This window comes from Myxocyprinus asiaticus, chromosome 35 (assembly GCF_019703515.2).
Source record: "Myxocyprinus asiaticus isolate MX2 ecotype Aquarium Trade chromosome 35, UBuf_Myxa_2, whole genome shotgun sequence".
In the NCBI taxonomy this organism is placed as follows: domain Eukaryota; kingdom Metazoa; phylum Chordata; class Actinopteri; order Cypriniformes; family Catostomidae; genus Myxocyprinus; species Myxocyprinus asiaticus.
In genome coordinates, this window is record NC_059378.1 from 17,374,682 (window position 1) to 17,399,308 (window position 24,627).

General features: G+C 36.9%; 2 protein-coding genes across 6 annotated transcripts in view; both read left to right on the forward strand.

Moving 5' to 3' along the window:
• The window catches only part of rbms1a (RNA binding motif, single stranded interacting protein 1a), a 28,263-nt gene extending 14,731 nt beyond the window's left edge, over positions 1–13,532 (forward strand). The window contains exons 3-14 of one of the 5 annotated variants that reach the window (XM_051673231.1): positions 1,093–1,151; positions 2,650–2,741; positions 6,232–6,389; positions 6,534–6,613; positions 6,798–6,913; positions 7,191–7,237; positions 8,060–8,147; positions 8,259–8,309; positions 9,593–9,685; positions 9,792–9,872; positions 10,011–10,092; positions 11,195–13,532. In XM_051673231.1, the coding sequence (XP_051529191.1) occupies positions 1,093–1,151; positions 2,650–2,741; positions 6,232–6,389; positions 6,534–6,613; positions 6,798–6,913; positions 7,191–7,237; positions 8,060–8,147; positions 8,259–8,309; positions 9,593–9,685; positions 9,792–9,872; positions 10,011–10,088 (943 nt within the window). In that variant the 3' untranslated portion in view covers positions 10,089–10,092; positions 11,195–13,532. The remainder of the gene's footprint in view (positions 1–1,092; positions 1,152–2,649; positions 2,742–6,231; positions 6,390–6,533; positions 6,614–6,797; positions 6,914–7,190; positions 7,238–8,059; positions 8,148–8,258; positions 8,310–9,592; positions 9,686–9,791; positions 9,873–10,010; positions 10,093–11,194) is intronic. The other 4 variants (XM_051673232.1, XM_051673233.1, XM_051673234.1 and 1 more) reach the window with 4 other exon arrangements.
• Positions 13,533–19,551: 6,019 nt separating this feature from the next.
• Positions 19,552–24,627, forward strand: part of itgb6 (integrin, beta 6) — a 47,360-nt gene continuing 42,284 nt past the window's right edge. The window contains exon 1 of the mRNA XM_051673397.1: positions 19,552–19,623. The gene's annotated coding sequence lies outside the window, so the exon portion shown is untranslated. The remainder of the gene's footprint in view (positions 19,624–24,627) is intronic.

Here is a 24,627-nt window from a genome sequence, read left to right on the forward strand (position 1 = left end):
TTCTTGATTCAGGCTAAGTTTAAAGAGTCGTGAACTGAATCAAACCGTGAGTTCAGTATTGTGAACCGAACCGAATCGCGAGATGAGTGAATCGTTGCACACTTAGTGGGAGATGTGAGTTCCAATGTTTTTGATGTTGAGTCGAGATCCCATTCTCCCTTTCTCTTCTGTCCTATCAAATAAAAAACTTGGATCAAAAATGCAAAATAACTGTATTTTTTATTTATTTGTTTGTCCTGAAATGATAGCTAGATGCCACTTGCTGAATTAAACATACAATGTGATGGTCATGTGACAATAATGTACCATACTACTGTTCGAAATGTTTACTGTTGCATAATTTGTACTTTTTCACACAAAAATAGTTGGCAGGATACAGTACACACTGTGCAGTATACAGTAAGCACACTAGTATTCCATTCCACATGTAGGCACACTGCAAAAATACATTTTTCTTTGAGTGTTCTTGTCTTGTTTTCCAGTAAAAATATCTAAAATAGTCTTTAATAAAGTCTAACAAAATTTAGTAACTTCAAATTTAAAGCAAAGGGACATTTCTTAGATTGATAGGGGGAAATACGTTTATTTTTCTTACCCCATTGGCGAAATACTTTTTTTCTTGTTTTGAGCATAAAACCCACTAAATTTTATTAGATTTATCTTAAAACAAGACTGTATTCTGGTTTTTAGAATATTTCGATATTTTTACTGAAAAACAAGACAAAATACTTCTATGCAGTGCACTTAAGTATTCATCCCGTTCACTGTACTATTAGCGAGGAGATTCTTCATACACACACGCAAGCTAAGACAAGTGTTTTCTTTGAACTGTGGTGATTTGTGTGCTGTAATAACAGGTTTCTCATGGACACTCCATTAAAGCGGCTCAATCCTCATCTGTCTAAAGCTCCTGGACTGATGGCACTGTCACAAGCAGCTCTTTGTTTCTGAATTAAATGTGTTTAAAATAGTCTTGGAGAGCTCTTTTGGGTAGTGCTATTTTTTCGCGGCTCAAGGATTATCATAGATCTTGTGTTTCACTTTTGCTCTCTTTGTCCTCTCTCCCTCCCTCTCTGCTCTCTCTCTAAGCAGATATGGTAAAATCGTGTCCACCAAAGCCATTCTTGACAAGACTACAAACAAATGCAAAGGTTCGTTGTGCAATTTTGTTCTTTCTTGTCTATATGTGTAACCAGGGTCCAAAATGAACACCCTCTAATTGCCAAATGTGATTAAAACTTGGCTTTTGTAGTTACTGGCTAGTTTTCAGGAAGTGCATCAAACTGTAATACATGGTGTATATCGCAATATAAGAACGATAGGCTGACTACTGCTGACATAATAGTAAAAACAAAGATATACAAACAGTATGCTAAAGAAAAGCTCAGTGCCTATCAAATGTCTTTTAACAATTTTTACATCAGTTAAAAATTGAGAGATTTTTGTATTAATTTTTTTCTACTATTTTCATAACACTGTGTCCTAACCAGATGCGATGCGATAAGATTACAGCGACATCTTATATACATAAGCTACAAGTTAAAAATTATTTGAAATACCATGGTATATGAACATGGAAATCATTCAGTACCATATATCGAAGTACCATGGTGTCACCATTTGACACATCATTATACAATGCTATTGCCACAGTCCATCAACTAGTCATGATTAGAGGTAGACCGATATATCGGTTCTACCGATTAATCGGTTTCCGATAGTTGCTTTTTGGAACACTTTGTTATCTGCAAAAATCTATGCAGATAGTTGATGATATATTTTTTTATTCATTTTTGTTCCTCTGTGGCCTCTAAAGGTGAAATAAAAACAGTCACTGACAGACAATATTCATCCATATTTTTATCCTCACTTAAATGCAGATTTAGTTATTTTGATTAGTTAATCAAGTGTTCTAAATTGAAGCAAGGGCATGAAAGAAAAAGTTGATTAAATGGAAACGTGCCCCGTCAGCACATACATCATGTCTCTAACTTAATATCTTGTGAATAATAACTTAAAAAAAATCTAAAATCTGGTGATATATATATATATATATATATATATATATATATAGTATATACAAAGTCCTTAATCTGGTGAAGGCTATAAAAAACTTAATTTGGTAAACAGTTTAATATAGAGCATTGCAACTGAGCCAAGTCTCCGACATTTCAAAATAAGAGTCCCGAAATAAGTATGTGTATTTCCGGCTTGTTCATAATCCAGCGTTATGCTCCAAATCTTCGTTTTTTTCTAGTTATTATTGGGATTTTGGTTGCAGAGTAAACTGCGTCTGGGATTTTATCCATTTTGGTCATAGTACAGAAAGTCTAAGAAAGTTCTTTTTTAACATATAATATTAACATATTTAACATATTATAAATCAATTTTAAAAACTATCAGCTGATAAATTGTTATTGGCCTTTTTCACCACCTTAGTTATTGGTATAGACAAAATCCACAATCATTCACCTCTAATCATTATATCATTTTAAAGACCACATACAAATAGTGACCTCAGTCATGTGATTGTGTGACCTCAAAATTAATAGTATTATTAATTGACACATACTGTAAACATAAATGTTTGTTGTAATGGTTGATTTTAGATGAGATGATATGTGCTAATACAGTGTGTCCTCTTTGTAGGCTATGGGTTTGTGGATTTTGACAGTCCTGTGTCAGCACAAAAAGCCGTTGCAGCGCTAAAGACCAGCGGAGTTCAGGCTCAGATGGCCAAGGTGAGTCATTCAACCATTCATGACAATGCTGTCTTTTCCTGTGTATCTAGTTCATGCCTTGTCTGTGAGGACGATTCAGGAAATTCATTCATTCTCTATCTTTCTTGCTTCTTCTCTTTCTCCCTTTTTTTATTTCTTGTGCAGCCACATAGACGCACAAACACAGGTTTATTAGCTATCAAAATGAGGTTATACCATATACTTCTACTGTTTTTATATCAAGCTAATTTTAAGTACTAGGTGGTGTGCTGATACCTGAAGGCTTTAAGGCTGATGCAAGTACCAAGTACCTAGTCTTTGAGCATCGGCCAATACAGAGTATGACACAAGTACTGTAGTTTTGTGTGTTTGTGTGAGTAAGCCATTCTACACTTAAATATAGCAAATTTTCAATAATATATACCATTTTCAATAATTAAAAATTACAAATCATATCCTTAGACCATTTTAGCAGAGCGTAGTTTACCTTAAAGAAATATTTCTTTATTTTTTAAATTTAAATTCTTTCATCATTTACTCAACCTCACGGCATCCCAGATGTGTATGACTTTCTTTCTTCTGCTGAACACAAACAAAGATTTTTAGAAGAGTATCTCAGCTCTGTAGATCCATACCATACAAGTTAATGGTGGCCACCAGTGGTTTAATCTATATCTTCTGAAGTGATAAAATAGGTGTGGGTGAGAAACAGATCAATATTTAGGTCCTTTTTTACTATAAATGACAATTTTCACTTCCACATTCTTCTTCTTTTGTTTTTGGCAATTCGCATTCTTCGTGCTTATCGCAACCGACTAGGCAGGGAGGAGAATTTATAGTAAAAACTGACTTCAATATTGATCTGTTTCTCACCCACACCTATCATATCGCTTCAGAAGACATGGATTTAACCACTTGAGTCTTATCAATTACTTTTATGCTGCCTTTATGTGCTTTTTGAAGCTTCAAAGTTCTGGCCACCTTTCACTTACATTATATGGACCTACAGAGCTAAGTTATTCTTCCAAAAATATTAGTTTGTGTTCAGCAGAAGAAAGAAAGTCATACACATCCGGGATGGCATGAGTAAATGATGAGAGAATTCTCATTTTTGGGTGAACTATTCCTTTAAGAAACCCTGCTTACACATATGATACTTAATTCATGCTTTAACTGTGTTAAAAAAAAAATTTTTTTTTTTTTTTTTTAATTAATTAAATTAAATTAATTAATTTACTTAAACATAATTTTTCAGCATTTAGGACTACAATGACTGTCTGGCAAAACATAGGCTGCAAGTTAAAGATTTCAAAAACAAAATTCATGGACAACTGACAAGCCTGAGTGTGGTGAAACAAGTTCTATTTATTTATTAATTTAATTATTAATTTATTTTTAGAGTTAGGGAATGTTCCATTTTTAAAGTAGCGTTTTATATTATTGAGATACTGATAACGATATAGTGGATAAAGTAACTAGTAACCTTATAATAGTTCTCAGTAAATGTGGAAATTAGTGAAAATTATTGTGACATTTTTGAAAATTAACTGCTGGTTACTTTTGCAATATTTTTGCACATAAAAGGGCAAAACGTGCCATAATTAGAATTAAAAAAACCAAAACATTATTTACTTTATTTATGAATCATTTTTACAAAGGGAGGTTTTGTGAGATTTTGCTCACTTCTGGGGATAATTTTGTCATATGTACACACATGCAAATGCACACATTTCCAGTGTATCTTTAGTATGACAAAGAAGTATGCATGTAAAAATCCTGCAGTGACCTTCTCCCAGGTTCTGCTGAGCGTTTCTGCCTGTATCTTAAATTTTTAATCTGCCCTCTTTTTCCTCTTCCTCCCTGCTGTCAGCATATTACTCTCCCACTTCCCTTTTAGGTGTGTGTGTGTGTGTGTGTGTGTGCGCGCGCTATGTAAACATGTTTGACGCATATATGTTGAGGAATGCTGACGTCTCATCCTTGCCCTCCCTCATTTCTGCTGATACATCTAGAATAGCTAACTAAGATTTTGCCTTCAGCCAATCAATTGTCATATTTAAATACACAAGTCCCTGTTAACTGAGGGGCAACTATAGAATTTGATTGTGGCATCACAAAGTACTTGTGCACTAAATCGCAGCATAGACAGAAGATGAAAACTCCTTCCAGCGCCTTAAGGTCTCTGCCTTGAGAGACTGGATACACGATTCCATGCAGTTGGAAAAAAGTTTTGGCCCAGGTCTTTATATACCAATGCTGATGAAATTTGTTTCTCAACTTTCATGCACAATGTTAAAGACCATATGAAATAAAAAAAGGTCCTAATCCAAGTCTATTAGCTTTGAAGCTGTCTACACGCTAGTGTAGTCTTTTTTTTTTCTCAGAAAACAGAAACAGAATAGTGCTGTCGATTTAACTTGTTAATTTAGGGTGATTAATTATATAAAAAATTTGTTTAAAAAAGTAACAAAATTAATCATACTTCCTGACTCGAATGTAAATTCTGTAATAAAAGTGCATATTTTCCTACCATTGGAGCAATTCAAGCTTGAAGTACATTTAATATTGTGTTTTTGACGTTACAAGCCACGTCAGCAAGGGGCAGTCAGCGTGCCTCAACAAACCTCACAAGTAGTGCAGACACAGAATGGATCTCGAGACACGATTTTCAAAGTTTCTACTACTTTTAACTTAAAACAGCATCCTAAAAACCCAGCTTTTATGATGCTGAAAACAAGTGAGATGCTCCAAAAGCGTCCGTCTGATGCATATGTAGATAGTCCGACAATTAAAAGTACTGGCGTAATTCAAGAACGTGTCCTGTGAGAACAGGAAAGATTGATGAACTCAATTTCAAAATGGATTGCATACTGCAGTCATCTGTAGCCTTATGTTCAATGATATGGGAATAAAACAAACAATATATTGACTTCTGAAGCCAATTTTGTATTGTCTAATGTTGTTTATATTACTATTATTATTATTTTTTTTTAAGTATTATTATTACTTATATATATATATATATATATATATATATATATATATATATATATATATATATACACACAGCCCTACAAAAAATGTTGATGACTAATTTTGCTCAACACAGATCTTTGTCCAATTAAGTGAATGAGTATGTCCCTCCCTCTAATACCACCTGCAACCGACTAGCCAGTAGCGGTTCTAGCTTGTATGGGGCCCTGGGCGAAACCCGCTTCAACACAGCCCCCCCGCAAGATGCCGCCCTAGGCAACTGCCCATGTCGCCCATGCCTAAATCCGCCAACTGCGACTAGCACTAGTATATCCTCATTCATGGCTGTGACATAAGGGAATCCTACTTTTTTGTTTGTTTGTTTTTTTGTTTAAGAAAGATATAGTCTGTCAATCTATCTATATAATCAATATGTCCACCCAAACTTCCTATTTTGAAAGGAATGTCCACCTTAATGTCTATGGTGGTTACAGCCGTCCATTTGCATAAGATTGTGCTGTGTGTTTTATGTTTTCAGCAACAGGAGCAGGACCCGACTAACCTGTACCTGTCCAACCTGCCTGTGTCTATGGATGAGCAGGAGCTGGAGAACCTCCTCAAACCCTTTGGACAGGTTGTCTCCACCCGCATCCTCCGCGACACTAATGGAGTGAGTCGGGGAGTGGGTTTTGCCAGGTCAGTGAGAATTCACGGCATCATCTGGGTACTGATTTTGTGTATGTGTGCAGATTCTGGATGTTTATGTGTGAAATGGTGTCATTTAGGCTATATATACTGTTCCTCTGTGTGGATGTGATATGAAATTTACCTCTTTTTTAGGATGGACTCTACAGAGAAGTGTGATGCCGTGATCTCTCACTTTAATGGGAAGTTCATTAAGTCCTCTTCTGGAATGCTGGGTAAATATCCACCATATTCTTTCTTTTTCTTTCTATCTAGCTATCTTGTCTGTCTGTCTGTCTGTCTGTTTGTTTGTTTCTCTTGTCTGTCTCATTTATAGGGTCTATATATAGGCTATAGACTACTGATTTTTTTTGTGTGTGTGTGTGTGTGTGTGTGTGTGTGTGTGTGTGTGTTTGACAGGTGCATCAGAGCCGCTGCTGTGTAAGTTTGCTGATGGTGGGCAGAAGAAGAGACAGAGTCAGGCGAAATACATCCCCAATGGCAGAACCTGGACACGAGACGCAGAGGTGAGACTAGTAAGTCCCGTTTCCACCTGTGTGTTTATGTATGTCTCTGACAAGAGGTGCAGGAGTTTGTGTTTGTGCCCAGAAGCGTAATGAGCTGTTCATGTTAATTATATATGACATAATACTTCACGCTCTGTTTGGTTTCCATTCTTCATAATTAAACATGATTATTAACATATTTTAACTGTTTAATATAAAAAGCAAAACTACCATTATGATGTATTTGAATGTGTATAATTCTGTAAAAAAAAAATCGCTTTTTTTTTCTTTCTTTTTTTTCCTTTAGAGTGGGATGACCTTGACCTATGACCCTAATACTGCCCTTCAGAATGGGTAAGAAAACAGCTTAAATGTGTCTTAAATTGCTCATTAATCTTCACTAGCACAGAGGAATCTAGCAACACTTGCAGTGGAAACCTTTTATTAGACTTCATATGAAGGCCTACGTGCCGAAACGCATTGGTTAATGTTATTCATTCATTCACTGTAAGTGTTGCTAGATTCCTCTGTACCATTCCTGTTGTTTCTATCCATGCACCTTGTGAGTGGGTAAAGTAGTGCCAGATCTACTTCTACAGTTGAGTTTATTAATCTGCACTGCCATGATGTTTTATACCCTATAATCCATACTTTCTTCACCCCACACAAAGTGCTCTAAAATAAAGACAAACCCACGTAAACATAGTCTACATTCTAAAGGCAAGTGAACGTAATGGCACATTAAGGAGAGTATTTTCTTATTTTTTGCTCCAATTAATGGAATAGTTCACCCCAAAAATGAAAATTCTGTCATTTACTCACCCTGAGATTGACCGCGTTTTCATTGTATGGAAAAAAGCAGCTCGGAGATTCTGCTAAACTTCTATTGTGTTCCACAAAAGAGAGAAACTTATGCAGGTTTAGAACGACATGATTGCAAATAAATGACAGCATTTTAATTTTGGGGTTAACTGAGCTAATGACACATTAAGGAGGGAGTTTCTTGTTGTTTTGTACTAATAAAGTTTACAGTGCCTTGACTTGTACTGATAATTTGCCCATATGCTCTGGGTTGCTCAGATGGTGTCTGTTGTGCAGTTACCGTTGAATAGCTGATGTTTAAATGTTGTATAGACCCTCAAAAACATTGTACCTTGATGAAACTGTGTTTCACAGGTACTATGCTACTCCTTACCATATGGGTAACCGGTTAATGGCTCAACCAGGAGTGTCTCCATACATCTCTCCCATCTCTTCTTACCAGGTACTGATCTACCTCAACTCCCTCATCTTCACGCTTAGGCTGTGTTGATGTGAGTGCTTTTGATTAACACCTGCTCCCTGATCTAACACCTGTCTGTGTGTATTTCTCCAGGCACAGAATCCCTCATGGATGCCACATCAGCCTTACATCATGCAGCACCCGGTAAGGCCAAAATATTCTGCCTCTTTCTCGCATTTATTTCTTTGTTGCATTTTCCTTGTCTTCACCCCAATTACCAAACAGATGACTCACATGAGTCAGTGAGACCATATGTGTGTGTGTGTGTGTGTGTGTGTGTGTGTGTGTGTGTGTGTGTGTGTGTGTGTGTGTGTGTAAAGAGTAGAGTGAATTACCTGCAGTATGTCCTGCTTTTGCCCCTATGTAAGCAGAAATTACAAAGAAGGAACTGCGCCCGATTATAGCGGTTATTTGCAGGCGCTGTGTTGTTTTAGCACCCAATTCACTGAAGGAACATTCTTAACTAGGGCTGTCGATTTAACATGTTAATTCAGTCCGATTAATTATATAAAAAAAATAACTCTTTTTGTTAATGCAATTAATTTGTAATAAGGAATATCCCTACCATCTGAGCAATTCAATCTTGAAGTACCACCTGTTTTCAGCAGGGGGCAGTAAGCGAAACTCCAGCTGTACAGATAACAAACCACACTCAGGCTTGCTTGGCACTAGCAGCAGCACAAGTCGAGAATGTGTTCTTGCGTTCAAACACAGTTAAATAGAGTTTCGAACTACGTTTAATTTGACAGTGACCTGAAAACATGGTATTTATTATGCAACACAACTTAAAAAGCGTCCGTCGGACGCTGGTGTACATTGATGCGTCTTTAGAAAAGCCCTTATAATAAATCTGTCTTGGATAGATTGACGGATTCTGTTGCAAAATGTATTGCTGTGGACTGTAGGTCAATGATAGGCTTATGTTTAATAATATGGAAATAAACAAAATATTGCCTTCTCAAGAAACTTTTTGTATTGACTTATCAATGCTTTACTCATCTGCCACAATAATGTAATGCATTTAATTACCTAAATTATTATATTTATAAAATATATTTAACTATATTATAATTATTTAATCATTATATATTGAAATATTGTTATTTAATTGCCTTTCTCAGCAAATATCGATATATGTGATTAATTAGATAAATGTATCAACATATCATATAATTAACTTGATGAAAATCTTTAATTGATTGACAGCCCTAATGCTTACATACTCATTGCGCAGCGCTATTTCAGTGCATTTAGGTGCCAGTTAAAACTTGGTGACTAGTGGTTAATGCATAAGACGCAGGTTTTTGTGCTGAAAAATAGCACGCAAAGAAGGCTCAGCTGTTAAATTATTTCGCCCCTCTGAGTTCTCTTATAGAATTATATCTTAATCTCTGAAAAAGAGTTGTCTCCTCATCTCTTGACTCCAGGGAGCAGTTCTGTCGCCCTCTATGGAGCATCCTATGTCACTGCATCCCCTCATCCAGCAGATGGGCCATCTCTCTCTAGGCGGCGCTGCAACCGTATGATCCTCTTATGCACCTTGAACTAATATGGCATAAGCTTCTATGCTAATTCATATTTAATATTAACACCTGTTTTAATAAATCCATTTCTGCTCTTCTGCAGTTTATTCCTGCCAACACCGCAATGCCTGGAGCTTACATCCCTCAGTACACCCACATCCAATCAGCTGCCATCCCTCCTGAGGTCAGTGGCACACTCAGTGGAATTTATATAAAAACCTGCTATTGTCTTTTATATTCTAAAAATATTTTTTGAGGATTTGGTCAATCATTTGAATTTGGAAGTCATTTGTTCTGATTTATAATTTCTGCTTGTGCTCAGCAGGAAAGTGGTGTACAGCCACAAGATGTGTCCTCTTCTGATCCTTCGTCATACCCTTTCCAACCCAACAAGCAATAAAACGGTATTTGATTATCAGTTATTGTATTTTTAAAAGCTGAGCAAAGCCATTTAAAAATGTGTTTTTTGGTAATACCAGTTCACTTACTGTTCTTGAATTTCTGTGCATTTAGTTAGAGGGATAGTTCACCCAAAAATGAAAATTCTCATCATTTACTCACCCTCATGCCATCCCAGATGTGTATGACTTTCTTTCTTCTGCTGAACACAAACAAAGATTTTTAGAAGTATATCTCAGCTCTGTAGGTCCATACAATGCAAGTGCATGGTGGCCAGAACTTTGAAGGTCAAAAAAGCACAAGTAATCCATAAGACCCCAGTGGTTAAATCCATATCTTCAGAAGCGATATGAAAGTGAGGGATATGATAAGTGTCCAGTAGGTGGCGATATGCACGAAGAATGTGAATCGGCAAAAACAAAAGTAGAAGAACGTGAAAGTGAAGATTTGTAGTAAAAAAGAACTTAAATATTGATCTGTTTCTCACCCACACCTATCATATTGCTTCTGAAGACATTAATTTAAACACTGGAGTCGTGTGGATTACATTTATGCTGCCTTTATGTGCTTTTTGGACCTTCAAATTCTGGCCACCATTCACCTGCATTGTATGGACTTACAGAGCTGAGATATTTTTCTAAAAATCTTTGTTAGTGTTCAGCAGAGGAAAGAAAGTCATACACATCTGGGATGGCATGAGGATGAGTGAATGATGAGATAATTTTTGGGTGAACTATCACTTTAACACGTAATGTTAATTGATACTCAATTTTCAATTAACCAAACCTAGATTAGGTTAAGTCCTAGAACTACAATTATTTTGAATCTAAGAAGTGTCCATGGGTAAATTCTGTCAAGAATACAGTATGTTCAGGTCATATTTCACCCCAAAATCTAAAGACAAAATCAGAAATTATATTTCATATATTTAAAAAAATGCATTGTGATATTTTGTCTGGACAATAAGAATTTTTACTGCTGTATTTCAGTAATGATAATTCATTGAGAATCATTGAGAACAATAGGCTTCATTTTATTTATACAAAATAAAATGTTAATTTTAGGGTAAAATATGAGTGATTTGTTTTTGTTTTTTTCTTGTTACAGGTTAATTGTCTGAGGTCAGAGCCAGACACAATCTGAAAATGGTTACTGTGGTAACAGCTTTTTCTTTCTCTTAGAGGAAGTGACATCAGAGAGGAAGTGATGCTCATGCACAGGTTCCAGAAAATTTGTCCATGATTCAATTGACTGATATGAGCAATAAACAGGAAACCTCAGAAAACTCTTTTGAAAGTGCAAAAGTTTTCTTCACCAAACCAAGACAAGGCAATTTTACACCATCTGTGGACAAAGAAGGGGGCAGAGATTTATTTTGCTAAAAAAAAAGAAGAAAAAAAAAAAAGAAAAAGAAATAAGAAGATGATAAATGCTTATTTTTTACCAAGGACTATTTACACAGACCATGTCTGTGAATATTGTAGTGAGTGATGGTGAGGACACCTTTCGATGCATGACGTTTTTTTTTTTTTTAGTTTTTTTATGGTTTTTATTATGTTTTTACGGACTGTTTCTCAAACGGACAAGAAAATATTTTTGCTGTTGCAGTCAAAATGAAGAGGTTTCTGTTTGCTTTTGGTCTTCCACTCTTTGCCTTTTTAGAAGTAAAATTATTTACCTTTTAGGGTGGGGTTTAGATTGACTGATGCAATGCTTGCTGGCCATTGGTCTTCACACCTGACTCTAAAAACAAAGACTTTCCTTTTTTCTAATTTTCCTCTGAATCAAAGATATTTTGTTTCAGGGACTGCTTGTTTTTTGTGAACCAGTCTTTCTATTGAATATATATGTAAAGTCTTTTGGTAGATATAGAAGTAAATGAAGATTTGGGTAGGCAGGGCTTAGTGGGTGGCGGGGCATGATGACTGTTTGGTTGAAGTGGGTGGGGTCAGACTAGCTGAGGTATGTGTGGGTGGATCTGGGTGGGGCTAATAAAAGGGATGTTGTGGAATTTGGGGAAGCTGTTCACATGCTGATTATGATTTTTTTTTTTTTTTTTTTTTTTTTTTAACAACACTTCAGGATTTTTCCAAACAAAGAGGAAGTGCAATGTTTCTTTATGTAGAAAGAAAGAAATGTCCAAACTAATGGAAAATTAGTGACTTTTTATACTTTGCAAGTCAATTTTAAAATATCTAGATTTTCAGCTCTCTCTGTAAATTCCTAAAATATTGGTTACAGCATGCATTATGTGAATTAAATGTAAATTAACAGATTTAGAAGAATATGACAGTACAGTTTTGCTGAGAATATGTTTCAGAAGAGAGACACCACGTTTCTGAATAAACAATGTATTTAATCAGTTTAATTAAATTGGACAAAACTAACAACATACAATTTCAACTATGACACTTTCCACCAAAGACCTTTTTTGCCTACAATCGAAGACTTCCCAATAGTTTGGACTACTGCAATGACAGGGGAATTGGTCAAACTAAATGGCTGTTTTGGAAATTTGCATCTTTTTTTGTAACTCTTAGCTCTCAGATTTAATCTAGCTGTCATAAATATGGACACAGGAACATCTTTTAGCAGAAGGACGGAGGGATTATTTGATCACAGGTTCATAACATGTTTCTAAGCAAGTCTTTCATCTGTAATACAGTTAGTTAAGCAGAATTCTGTGTGTCTACGTGTGATTGTGTATTTAGATGTCCAGGTCAGCTTGGCCTTTGATCTACCTCAGAGTTGTATCTGTTGTCCGATTGGTCAGGTTGCAGGTCTATCCTGTCCAGTCAGGTGTAAGAACGCCGGCTCTGGAGCTGGTTTCATGCAGAAATTCATCTTTAACACGTTAAGTTTTTGTATCTGTATGTCTTTCTGTTGTTTTTTGCATTTTTTGTTACATTGCATTGTGATGTTTTGAGCTTGACCGTGTGGAGAATTTCTTCATGTTTTTGTCCAGTTTCTTCCCGATAGATGCCGCAAAAGAAAGGCTTGTGTATTTTTTCCTGCATTTTGTGTTTTGTTTTTTCCAAAAATCCACAAGAACTACCCTCTCTGGAAATTTCTCAGTTTGCTGTAGCCTCTTCACATTTAGAGGTCTGATCTAAGCAACCAAAGTGTAATTTTATCATGGTGACTATTGTGGGTCAAAGAGGAGCACATCATAGTTTCATTGGACAGATACGGTTTCTTTATTTCAGCTGTCAAAATAAAAGTTTCAGAACAGCAATAATTCACACATTGTATCAGTACAGGACTGTTGATAAAATGCTGAATTTTTACAATTGTTCATTGAACGTTTGCCACCAGCACATACAGAAATAAAAATAAAAAATGTGTGCTGCTTTTCAATTTATTTTCACATTTCTAATTTAAATGTTTTGGTTTTTATTTCTATATTTTTTTTTTTTCTGTTGTGGAATTTTTTTTTTTTTTTTTTTTAAATAAAAGAGCTCAAACTTGTGTTTGGTTTGTAATCACTTGATTTCAAGAGTGTTTTGCTTCTGTGTAGAGGTTGCACAATAGAGCACAACAGTCTGGTTCCGGAAGTAAAAATCCCATTCATTTTTCCCATAGATGAATTGATTTTCAACGATAACTTATAAACCTTTAAATACAGACATACCTTAAGCTACGAGGTTTGATGGTATATGCTTCTTTTGAAGCCATCCGTCTGCATTATATCGACTTAATTGTATAAAAATCATGTTTGACGGCATAATTCATGGTAAACAACTACATTACCCATGGTACAGCAGAGAAAAAAATCCACTAATCAGAGAACCACGGCCAATGAAACCCGCAAAACCTGCCTCGGAGCGACCGCCTACTCCTATTACGCACTGTGAATGACGTAACTGAGTTGGTCTCCCTTCACTCTTAAGCTATTTAAGAGTGGTAATAAATGTAAAATATATTGTTTCTATACTTTGAATTAAAAGCGATGGGAATATATAAGACTATTGGTTTTAGGTTGTTGATTATAAGTATAGAAACAATATATTTTACATTTATTATCACTCTTAAGTAGCTTAAGAGTGAAGGGAGACCGACTTACATCATTCACAATGCTTCATGAGAGTGTAGTTTGTGCCCTCATAAAAGACAGTAAGTACACAGCCTTGTTCCTTTGTCTTTATGTTCGAATTTCAACGAATTTTTTGCCTCAAAACTAAGTTAGTGATGTTGTGATTCACCTCAGAGCCGGTTGGTTTGGTTCATGGCTTACAACCCTTTTTTGAAGGATTTTATAAATTCTATGGAAGAAATGAATGGGGAAAATACTTCCAGAACCCAGACGGCTGAAAAAACGGGCTGGCACTGTTGCGCTCTATTTAGAATCCTAGTGCGATTATTAAACCGTGAAAGGCTGTGATTTATATCGTTACAAGCACAAATGGGGTTCATGATACCCCTTCATAAAAGTTCTGCAGGAATCCTGAAGGATTGTAGTTCCCTGTGCAGGGATCATGCAGGAATCCTGCAGGATGGAACAGAAGTCCTACAGGACAGGGTACATTCTAAAGGAGTCCTGCAGGTTTGTCTACTTATATATACTGTATATATACTGTACACTGACATTCAAAAGTTTGGGGTCACTTAGAAATGTCAGGTTTTCCATGAAAACCTACATCAAATGAGTTGAACAATGAATAGGAAATATAGTCAAAACATTGACAAGGTTAGAAATAATGTGAAGTTATCTGAAGAAATTTCACCCCATGCTTCCTGAAGCACCCCCCACAAGTTGGATTGGCTTGATGGGTACTTCTTATGTACCAAACGATCAAGCTGCTCCCACAACTGCTCGATAGGGTTGAGATCCAGTGACTGTGCTGGCTACTCTATTATAGACAGAATACCAGCTGATTGCTTCTTCCCTAAATAGTTCTTGCATAGTTTGGAGCTGTGCTTTGGGTCATTGTCCTGTTGTAGGAGGAAACTGGCTCCAATATAGCACCATCCACAGGGTATGGCATGGCGTTGCAAAATGGAGCGATAGCTTTCCTTCTTCAAGATCCCTTTTACCCTGTACAAATCTCCCATTATACCCAGGGCTGTAGCTAATGGGGTGAAAGGTGGTAGCAGTTCTAGGGGCCCACAGGTCAAGGGAGGCCCACAACACATTTTTAATGTATTTTTTTTAAATGAAAGGGGCCCAGACCAATATACAGTCAGGGGGCCCAGAATTCCTTGCTACAGCCTTGATTATACCACCACCAAAGCACCCCCAGACCATCACATTTCCACCACCATGCTTGACAAATGGCATCAAGCACTCCTCCAGCATCTTTTCATTTGTACTGCATCTCACAAATGTTCTACTTTGTTATCCAATTCCTCAAACTTAGATGTCCATAACACTTTTTTTCAATCTTCCTCTGTCCAGTGGAAGCTTTTCTTTCAAAAACAAGGACATTTCTAAGTGACCCCAAACTTTTGAATGGCAGTGTATATATATGGTGGAGTCGGGTATTGAGAGGCCCATTTAACCACCTGTGCTGCTGCCACTGAGGATGTTTGGAAGGGAGAACTAGCAAGGGGTTTGACCCTCACAGCTGGTGGAGTCGGGTGTTGAGAGACGCTCTGAAACAGAGAAAGTGGCAGGGGTTTTACTTCAAAATGTAATGGAGTTGGGTCTTGGTCTTTTTTGCCTATCTTCAGTATTTCACTGAAACTGAAGGCCTGTTTCCCCTCTGCACTTGTGGATGCGTGATGCTCTTTTCCTTGTATCGAGCACTTCCAAGCTATTGCAATGAAATAAAAGGCCTGTGTCCCCTCTAAACTCATGTAGGCCTGATGTTTTAGTCACAGGTATCTGACATCCTCCTCCATCTTCTGAATGGTGGTCATTTGTCCCCCGGCACACTACTGTGCCCTCAGGTTTATATCGCTTATTGCCCGAAATGGAACACTTAACAGTTTTTTACTATTGTACACTAAAGCATTTACCATTTAACAGCTGACTGAAGTGACGTTACAAATGCATGCGATGTGTTACCACTAGCTTTAGCGCATTAGCAAACCTCAGTCAAACACTTGTATCTCAAACAACGTACATATTCACACAGCGTGGGATGATGGTAAATCATTCAAATTACATTTATAAGGTGCTATCTTCACTGAAGTTTATCTAGTTGCTACATTCTCCATTATTTACAATTATTTATACTTCTTTTTGTGCATTTTCTGTGTTAACATACTACTTGCACTACTAACACTTTAAAATGACATAGAATAGGGCAGAAGTGTGCAATTTGGGATGCATCTTAGGTTTTTCAATAATCTTATTTATTATTGAATACTTAATTTCTGAGTTATTTAGCAGAGAGGGGACCTTGCTAATGGGGTCTTGCTAATTCCAGCCAGCAGGGTTTTATCCTTAAAGCCAAGAGCTTATGCTAAAGACTTGCAGGCATGTTGACTGTATTGAAAGCAAGATCATGCTACACAATCTTTACCAATCTTCTTCTCCTCTTTATCATCTTCAATGATATTTTCAAAGGCAGTTATATTTATTTTGAAAGATTTTACAATTTGCATGGATTTAGATCATTAAAGGAGTAGTATACCCAAAAATCACCATTCTGTCATAATTTACTCATCCTAATGTCTCTCGAAACCCATGCCACTCTCTTTCTTCTGTGGAGCACAAAAGGAGTTATTTAAAGCAGAAAGTCCAAGCTGTTTTTTTTTACTTACAATGAAAGTGAATGGTGACCACAGCTGTTAAGAAAAATGTCCAAGGCCAAAAATTTCAGTAAATAATTATTTACATTTCAGTCTCTTGCTCACACAAAGCGCTTTAGATGACTTTAGAATATTTGAAAAATAGCACACAAGTTTGTATATAATGCTTATAATGCTTTTATGGCCCTTTTGGTCTTTTTGGAGCTTGACAGTCCCTGTTCCCCATCTACTTTCAATGTATGGACAAGAGAAGCTCAGACATTCTGCTAAACTTCTCCTTTAGTGTTCCGCTTAAGAAAAAAAAAAGTAATTCAGGTTTGGAAGGGAATGAGGATGAAAAGAATAACAGAATTTTCATTGATTTAACTATCTCTTTAACAGTCACTGTTCAAATTATAGTTTCTAAATTATAGGTTTTCAGATTCTGTCATTGACCAGTAGATGGCGGTATGGTCTAGGCAACAAAAACTGTATGGAACTCCCCTCAACATACAAACGCACATAGTATCTTCAGAACTTTTGTATTTTGCTCTGATTTTTAACTTTACTGATGTCGAAAGCAAATTTATATCTATGTTTAGAAAATCTAATTTTTGCTATAAGCCCTTTAGAAAGTGATTTCGCACCTCTTTAGCTGAGAGCGGCCCCACCGATGAGCCCTTTGTAATATCAGCCTGCAGGGTTTTATCATAAATCCAGGAGATTATGTCTAAGACTCACAGGCACCTTGCATGTCTCTCTCTCTCTCTCTCTCTCTCTCTCTCTCTCTCTCTCTCTCTCACTCACTCTCTCTCTCTCTCTCTCTCTCTCTCTCTCTCTCTCTGTGTGTGTGTGTGTGTGTGTGTGTGAAGTATGTTTTCCATTCCAGACTCAAGTCATTTAAAAAGAGTGTGTATGTATACAGACACCACTCTTTCTTTGTTTCTTTTTCTCCCTGTCGTTTCCTACAGTTTCCATCCCATGTTGGCTTCTTGACCTATATTAATTACAAATTCATATTTTATAGCACGTACACCTGTCTCTTTCCCCTCCTCCCAACAGCTGATAGAACAAACAGCATGTATCCTGGCAGGAGTGTGAAGGTTAGGTGCATGTATGTGTATATGTACATGTCTGTGCTTGAATGTGTGTGCACGTGTGTGTGTGTGTGTGTGTGTGTGTGTGTGTGTGTGTGTGTGTGTGTGTTTGAAACTGGCTGAGGGATGTTATGTAGAAGGGAAGTCTGTGTCTAACCTTTTCAATCTAAATACCAGCATCACCCCATCACATCAACCTGTCAATCAAAAAACACATGTTGATCAATATTTAAGTCCTTTGTTCGTATAAACCTCTACTTTTACTTCCATATTTTTCTTCTCTTGTTTTTGGTGGTTCACATTCTCCATGCATATCGCCACCTGCTGGACATGGAGAAGAATTTAGGGTAAAAAAGAACTTAAATGTTGATCTGTTTCTCACCCACACCTATCATATCGCTTCTGAAGATACGGATTTAACCACTTTTACCACTTACTTTTATGCTGCCTTTGTGTGCTTTTTGGACCTTCAAAATTTAAGCCACCATTCACTTATTGTATTGTATGGACTTACAGATCTGAAATATTCTTCTAAAAATCTTAGTTTGTGTTCAGCAGAAGAAAGAATGTCATGCACATCTGGGATGGCATGAGGGTGAGTAAAAGATGAGAGAATTTTCATTTTTGGGCGAACTATCATTTTAATGCGCTCCAGGACTGTATGAACCATTAAAGTTGTGAAATGCATTATTATTATTATTATTATTAAATTAGTAATTATGATTATCTTTATATGAAAACAAGTCCATGGTATGTCCTAGTTTAAATAACTAAGTAAATGTGTGTGTGAAGTCAACGGGGACGTCCTCAAAGGTCAAAAGTATTCAAAAAGTAGATTTATTTAAAACAAATAAATTATTCTAAAATGCTAAAAGTTTTCTTTTAAGGGTGGGGCTAGTCTGCAGTAATTATATTTAGTTTCATTTGAAACATTAGAAGTCTATGGTATGTCCTTATTTAGGTATCTAGGTAAATGTGTGTGTTTGTCTGAAATAGTATAACCACAAAGCTCTCACTGCCCACATTGTTTTCCCTTTGACTATTTATAAAAGAGACACTTACCCTCTCTCAGTTTCTCTCTAACTCTCTGTCTTCTCTTTGTCTATGATCTCCCTCTTTCTTTGTGTTCTATTCATACTTCATTAAGGAAGAATGAGAAGTAATTCAGTGCCATTCATTTCCGGTGAGCAGTGAATGCTGCCCTCCAACACACACACAAACACTCATACACTTACACACATGCATACTGGACATTGCTAAGACCCATCTACAGTAAAACAAAAGCACCTGACACTGATGACAGATTTTACTCAGCACAGCATCAATTTTGTTCTCTGACAGACAACAGAAACCAACTGACCAACATGCAATACACACAGACACACATATACAAAAAAAAAAAAAACAAAATCCACAGTCACACATGCCCATTTGGCCTGTCTGCCTCTGCCTCTCTCTCTCTCTCTCTCTCTCTCTCTCTCTCTCTCTCTTTCTCTTGCTAATGAAGATACTTCAGGCTGTGTGTGTAGCCCTGCAGTTGCTGCCATCATTCATGCAGAAAAGTGGGTGAATGGGTGGGTGAGAAAGGGAGCACAGGCGTCATGCTCTATAAAGCCACACTGTGATAGTTTGAGTGTACTGTTGCTTCCGACACACACTGCCAGACGGACTGATGTTCATACACTCTAGTATCGCAATATTCTGAGTGCTGCTGTGGTTTTGGTGAGAGAGAAGACAGCATGCTAGCTGCCAAGGCCTACAGGGGTGAGTTACTCTATTCTGGTACAAGTGTGATACAGCCAAAATCTGTTTTGAGCAAAGTGTCCTGTGTGTCCGTATTCAATCTGCTGTAACGAGAAGACTTAACAGGTAGCGCTTAAAGGGATAGTTCATATGAAAATGAAAATTCTGACATGATTTACTCACCCTCATGTTGTTCCAAACCCATATGGCTTTCTTTCGTGGAACACAAGAGGAGACATTTTTCACATTGCTGAGGTTGTCAGTCCTTAACGTTCTGCTAAGCATGTCCTTTTATGTTCCAAGGAAGACAGAAAGTCATACGGGTTTGGAACAACATGAGGGTGTGTAAATAATGACAGAATATTCCTTTTTGGGTGAACTATCCCTTCAGAAAATTGGTGAAGGAGAATGTCATTTCTATCACACACATACAAACAAAGTTTTAAGAAATGATCATACTCAAAGTAGAAGGAACTTCATAGTCTTGATTGCAGTTGTCTGGTACGCTGCCAGCTGTCTATCTTCTATCTCCATCCCTCCATGGCTCTATCTCTTTCTTGCAGATCTTATTTCCTCACACAGATACACACCCAGAGAAAAGAAAAATCACAAATGAAATGTATATAATGTTTCTCCTACAAAAAAAAAGTAGCAAAACATTTGGTAGCATCTAAATAAACTTGTTTGATTCAAGTCAAATCAAGTCATTAGCTTCCACCACAAAACAAATTTTAAGGGTTAGATCAGGTAGAAATAGATCTATTTGCAGGTCACAATCACAGGTTAACATTTTTACAGAGTAGAGAGCACTGGCAATGACAGGAAATGGAGTCTGCAGCTCCTCAATTTCTTTCTCCTTAAAAAAAGACCCCAGTAATCGAATGTGTCTCCATTAAATTTTCAGAGGTGTTATCCACAATGAGCGCGTTTACATTCACAATCTTACACTGATTATGCTTGATGAATCTAAAGATCTTATCTGAGTTTTAAAAGCAACCTAAGTGTGTGTGTGTCTTCAAGAGAGCAAACACACATCTGTGTTGTACTTCATTTATGTCGTTTCTTTAATTTTTTCATATTATTGTCTTATATACTTATACATTTCTTTACATTTATTTTATATATTCATTTTTACTCATTACTTTGCTTTTTATATTGTTTCTTGCTATGATATGCTATTTCTGCTTAGACTTAAGTTGTGTGCTGTACTGTCTTCTCAAGTTAGAGATAAGGAGTTGTCTCCTGTTCAAGGTCTTCAAGGGGACGATGTTGTGAAGCAGTAATTTTCCATTGTCTTTGCCTGGTATAATAACATGGTAATATTTTGCAATAAGGTTCCATTTGTTAACTTTAACAAAATAAGTTGACATGAACTAACAGCATTACAGCATTTATTAATATTAGTTAATGTGAATTACAATGTATACTAATATTTTTTTTATTATTAAAAGTTGTGTTTGTTAACATTAGTTAATGCACTATGAACTAACATGAACTAAAAATGAACAATTGTATATATATATATATATATATATATATATATATATATATATATATATATATATATATATATATATATAAATCAACATATAATCAACAAAGGAATCAACATTTAAACCTCACAACCACCCCTCCAAATCCCCAACCCCGCCCTGACCCCCAACAAACATCCCTGTGGTCACATAAGAGTATATACACATGATTATAGACACACACAAAAATAAAAAGATAAAAAAAATAAATAAAAAAGAATAATAATAATTACACGTCCAGCAATGTCAGGTATCCGCCCCCATTTCTCCATAAACAGATTTAATTTTCCTAGTCTTCTAAATGACCCTTCTTCAAAGGCCACTACCCTCCCCATCTCTGAGCACCACTCATGAAATGAGGGCGCTCCAGCCGACCTCCAACCCCTTAAAAGAACCTGTCTGGCAATCATGACTCTAGTTAGGACCCAACTCTATATGTGTCTATTCTCAACGTCGATGGCCTCCCCATCGCCCAAAATACAGAGTCTGGGGCAAAATGAAAGCCGAGTGCTCAACACATCACACACAAGACTCTGAACCTTCAACCAAAACTCCTGGATCTTAGGCGGGGTTGCTGTCCTTTTCTGTATATTGCTGCCCCCTTCCGCATACCATGGCGCCATTTTGTGGCGCGTTCTGCAAAACGCGGCGGCCCGTGCTGCCCCATTTCATGGCCGGCCCACCGGGAAAAGTCCTGGTTCTCCCAATGGCCAGTCCGCCACTGCCCAAAAGAGATGGATTATGTCTCCTTCCTCTGACTGGCATCGCCAGCAAGTAGGTGTGTCTTTAAGACCAAGTCTATACAATCTAGAGGGGGTCCAATAGAATTGATGTAAAATCTTAAATTGCATAAGGCGCCCCTTTGCATCTCTAGATGTAGACTTGGAGTTTTTTAGAATCCTAGCCCACACTCCCTCCTCCAATTCAAAGTTTAAATCTTTCTCCCATAATCTCTTGAGAGAAGTTGAAGCTCCGTCCCCCAGACTCTGAAATAGCAGGGAGTAATACACTGATGCCTCATGACCTTTTCCAAAAGCAGTAATCACCACTCCCAGAGTATATGCCGCTTTAGGGGGTATATGCTACTCCCAAAATTAGTACAGAGCAGGTGTTGCAGCTGTAAATATATAAAAAACTGAGATCTGGGAATCAAAATGTCAAACCAGATTTTCAAAGGATCTCAACACTTCACTCTCATATAGGTCACCGAGCGTATTAACCTCCCTCACAATCCACTCTGACCAGCAGAAAGGGGATTTATTAATACATAATTTGGGGTTAAGCCATATGCTCGAGGCAACATTTAAATAAATGTCCAAATTAAACACTCTGGATCAATGGTATTTTTATTAACTAATATTAACAAAGATTAATAAATGCTGTAAACAATATATTATTGATTGTTTGTTCATGATACCTAATGCATTAACTAATGTTAACGAATGGAACCTTATTGTAAAGTGTTACCAATAACACTTGTTGAACTGTGTTGACTGAGACTGAGCACTGAGACGCAACTAAGATTATTCAATAAACTCTGCTTATGTTTACCATCACTTTATCTCCAGCCTCATGCTGTTCCCCTGCTGCCTCTGCCTGCCTTATTAGCTGATATGTAGAGCTGTCTGATTTTGTGAAAAAGCTGATTTTTGGTTTTTATCTGCATATTGGTGTGCCTGTAAACACACTCAATGTCTCAACATGTGCTCAGATGTACCAGTCATAAGTTAGAGATTTCAATATGATCTCCAACATTTCACATCAAAGTCTTCCAAGACTAAATTATCTAAGCAATGATAAGATATCCACAATAATTGTATAGCTCTATACTTTTCCTGTATGTCAACAATAGTCTCTGTAATTTGTCTGCATTTTTATTGAACATTGCTCAACCTCTAAGCAACAAACATTTCTTCTGAGCACACATTAATCTGTTTTCTGAAAATGAAATAATTCTCCTCTAGCCATTATTCCATCTATTATTACAGCTACAGTAACAGTAAAATCTTTCCTGAGGTTGCACCTGTCTCATGTCACCTGCTCATGCTGGCGGCCACTCCTATATTGTATGTTTAACCAAGGGCGTCAGTTTGTTTAAAAAAGTGGTGGGGACATCCAGCGTTAGTGGATATATATCATGAGTGCATCTGTTTACATTTTGCTTTGCAATTTAACTGGAAAGGAGCACGAGTAGAGCACATGTCTGGATGCGCAAGAGAAAATCCGCAACGGGCACTCATTATAATATAAAAATTACAAAACTCCAGCGCTGGTTTGACACTTATTATAACAAAGATGAACGAAATGGAAACTCCTGCTCAAGAACAGGAGATGTTTCTTCTGCATTAGACACTTACCTGATGAAAGCTGGTGGGGACAAAACTGGCAAAGGCAAAAAGTAGTAGGGACATGTCCCACCTGTAAATTACGCCTGTGCATTCAACTGTTAATCATTACATATTGCCATTCTTTGGAATTATGGAAACAATAATCTACTCTCATTTTGTAGAACTTATCAGGTTAAACATTGACATAGTTTTATCAATATATGTCTGTGCTCTCTGTAGTCTCAGACAGAGGCTGAGTCACATGCTCTTTGCAGCCAGGCGTGGCTCACTGATTCTCACACACCTGTTTTCAGCCATACAGAGAAGAATGTGTCACATGCAACCACACTCAGCGAATATTCATATTACTCAAGGTCATGGGGATTCCCACAGGCTTTATGGGAGCATCCGACTGTTCCCTATATGGACGGAGAGAGACAGATAAATATGATTTCCGAAATGATTTCAATACGATTTCAAAATCTCAGCCAATGAGTGTACAATGCAGAAGATCTCGACTAAATAATTCCCAAGACGTGTTTGTGACAGCCAGATATTTAAACTGTATTGACATTCTAAGTGTTTTTCATAAGCGGTTAGGATTGTTGTGATCATATTGATGGGAGCGAGCAGATGTTTGATATCTATAGTAATGTGTTGATAAGGCATGATTCATTGTGGGGTCGTGGCATTAGGTTAACCTTTATGTTTGCTAAAGGCTTGTTGTCAGCCCTAATTACATTTAACTGATAAGTGTGCCATAATGAGATAAACACAATATACTTTAAACTCCACAACTGAAACATTATTATACGTAACAACAAATATAAAAATATATATGCAGTGGCCCCAGAATGTATTTGGACACTTATTATGTCAAAATGTACTCATCCTCATTTTGTTCCAAACCTGTATTTCTTTGTTGTGTGGAACACAGAAGGAGATGTTAGGCATTATGTTATAGTCTCACTCACTATTCACTTTTATTGCATCTTTTACATACAATCAAAGTGCATGGTGACTGAGGCTGTCATTCAGCCTAACAGCTCCTTTTGTGCTCCACAGGTAAAAGAAAGTCACATGGGTTTGGAGCAATCTAAGGGAGAGTAGATGATGACAGAATTTTCATTTTGGGGTAAACTATCCTTATCAGCCACAAACATAAA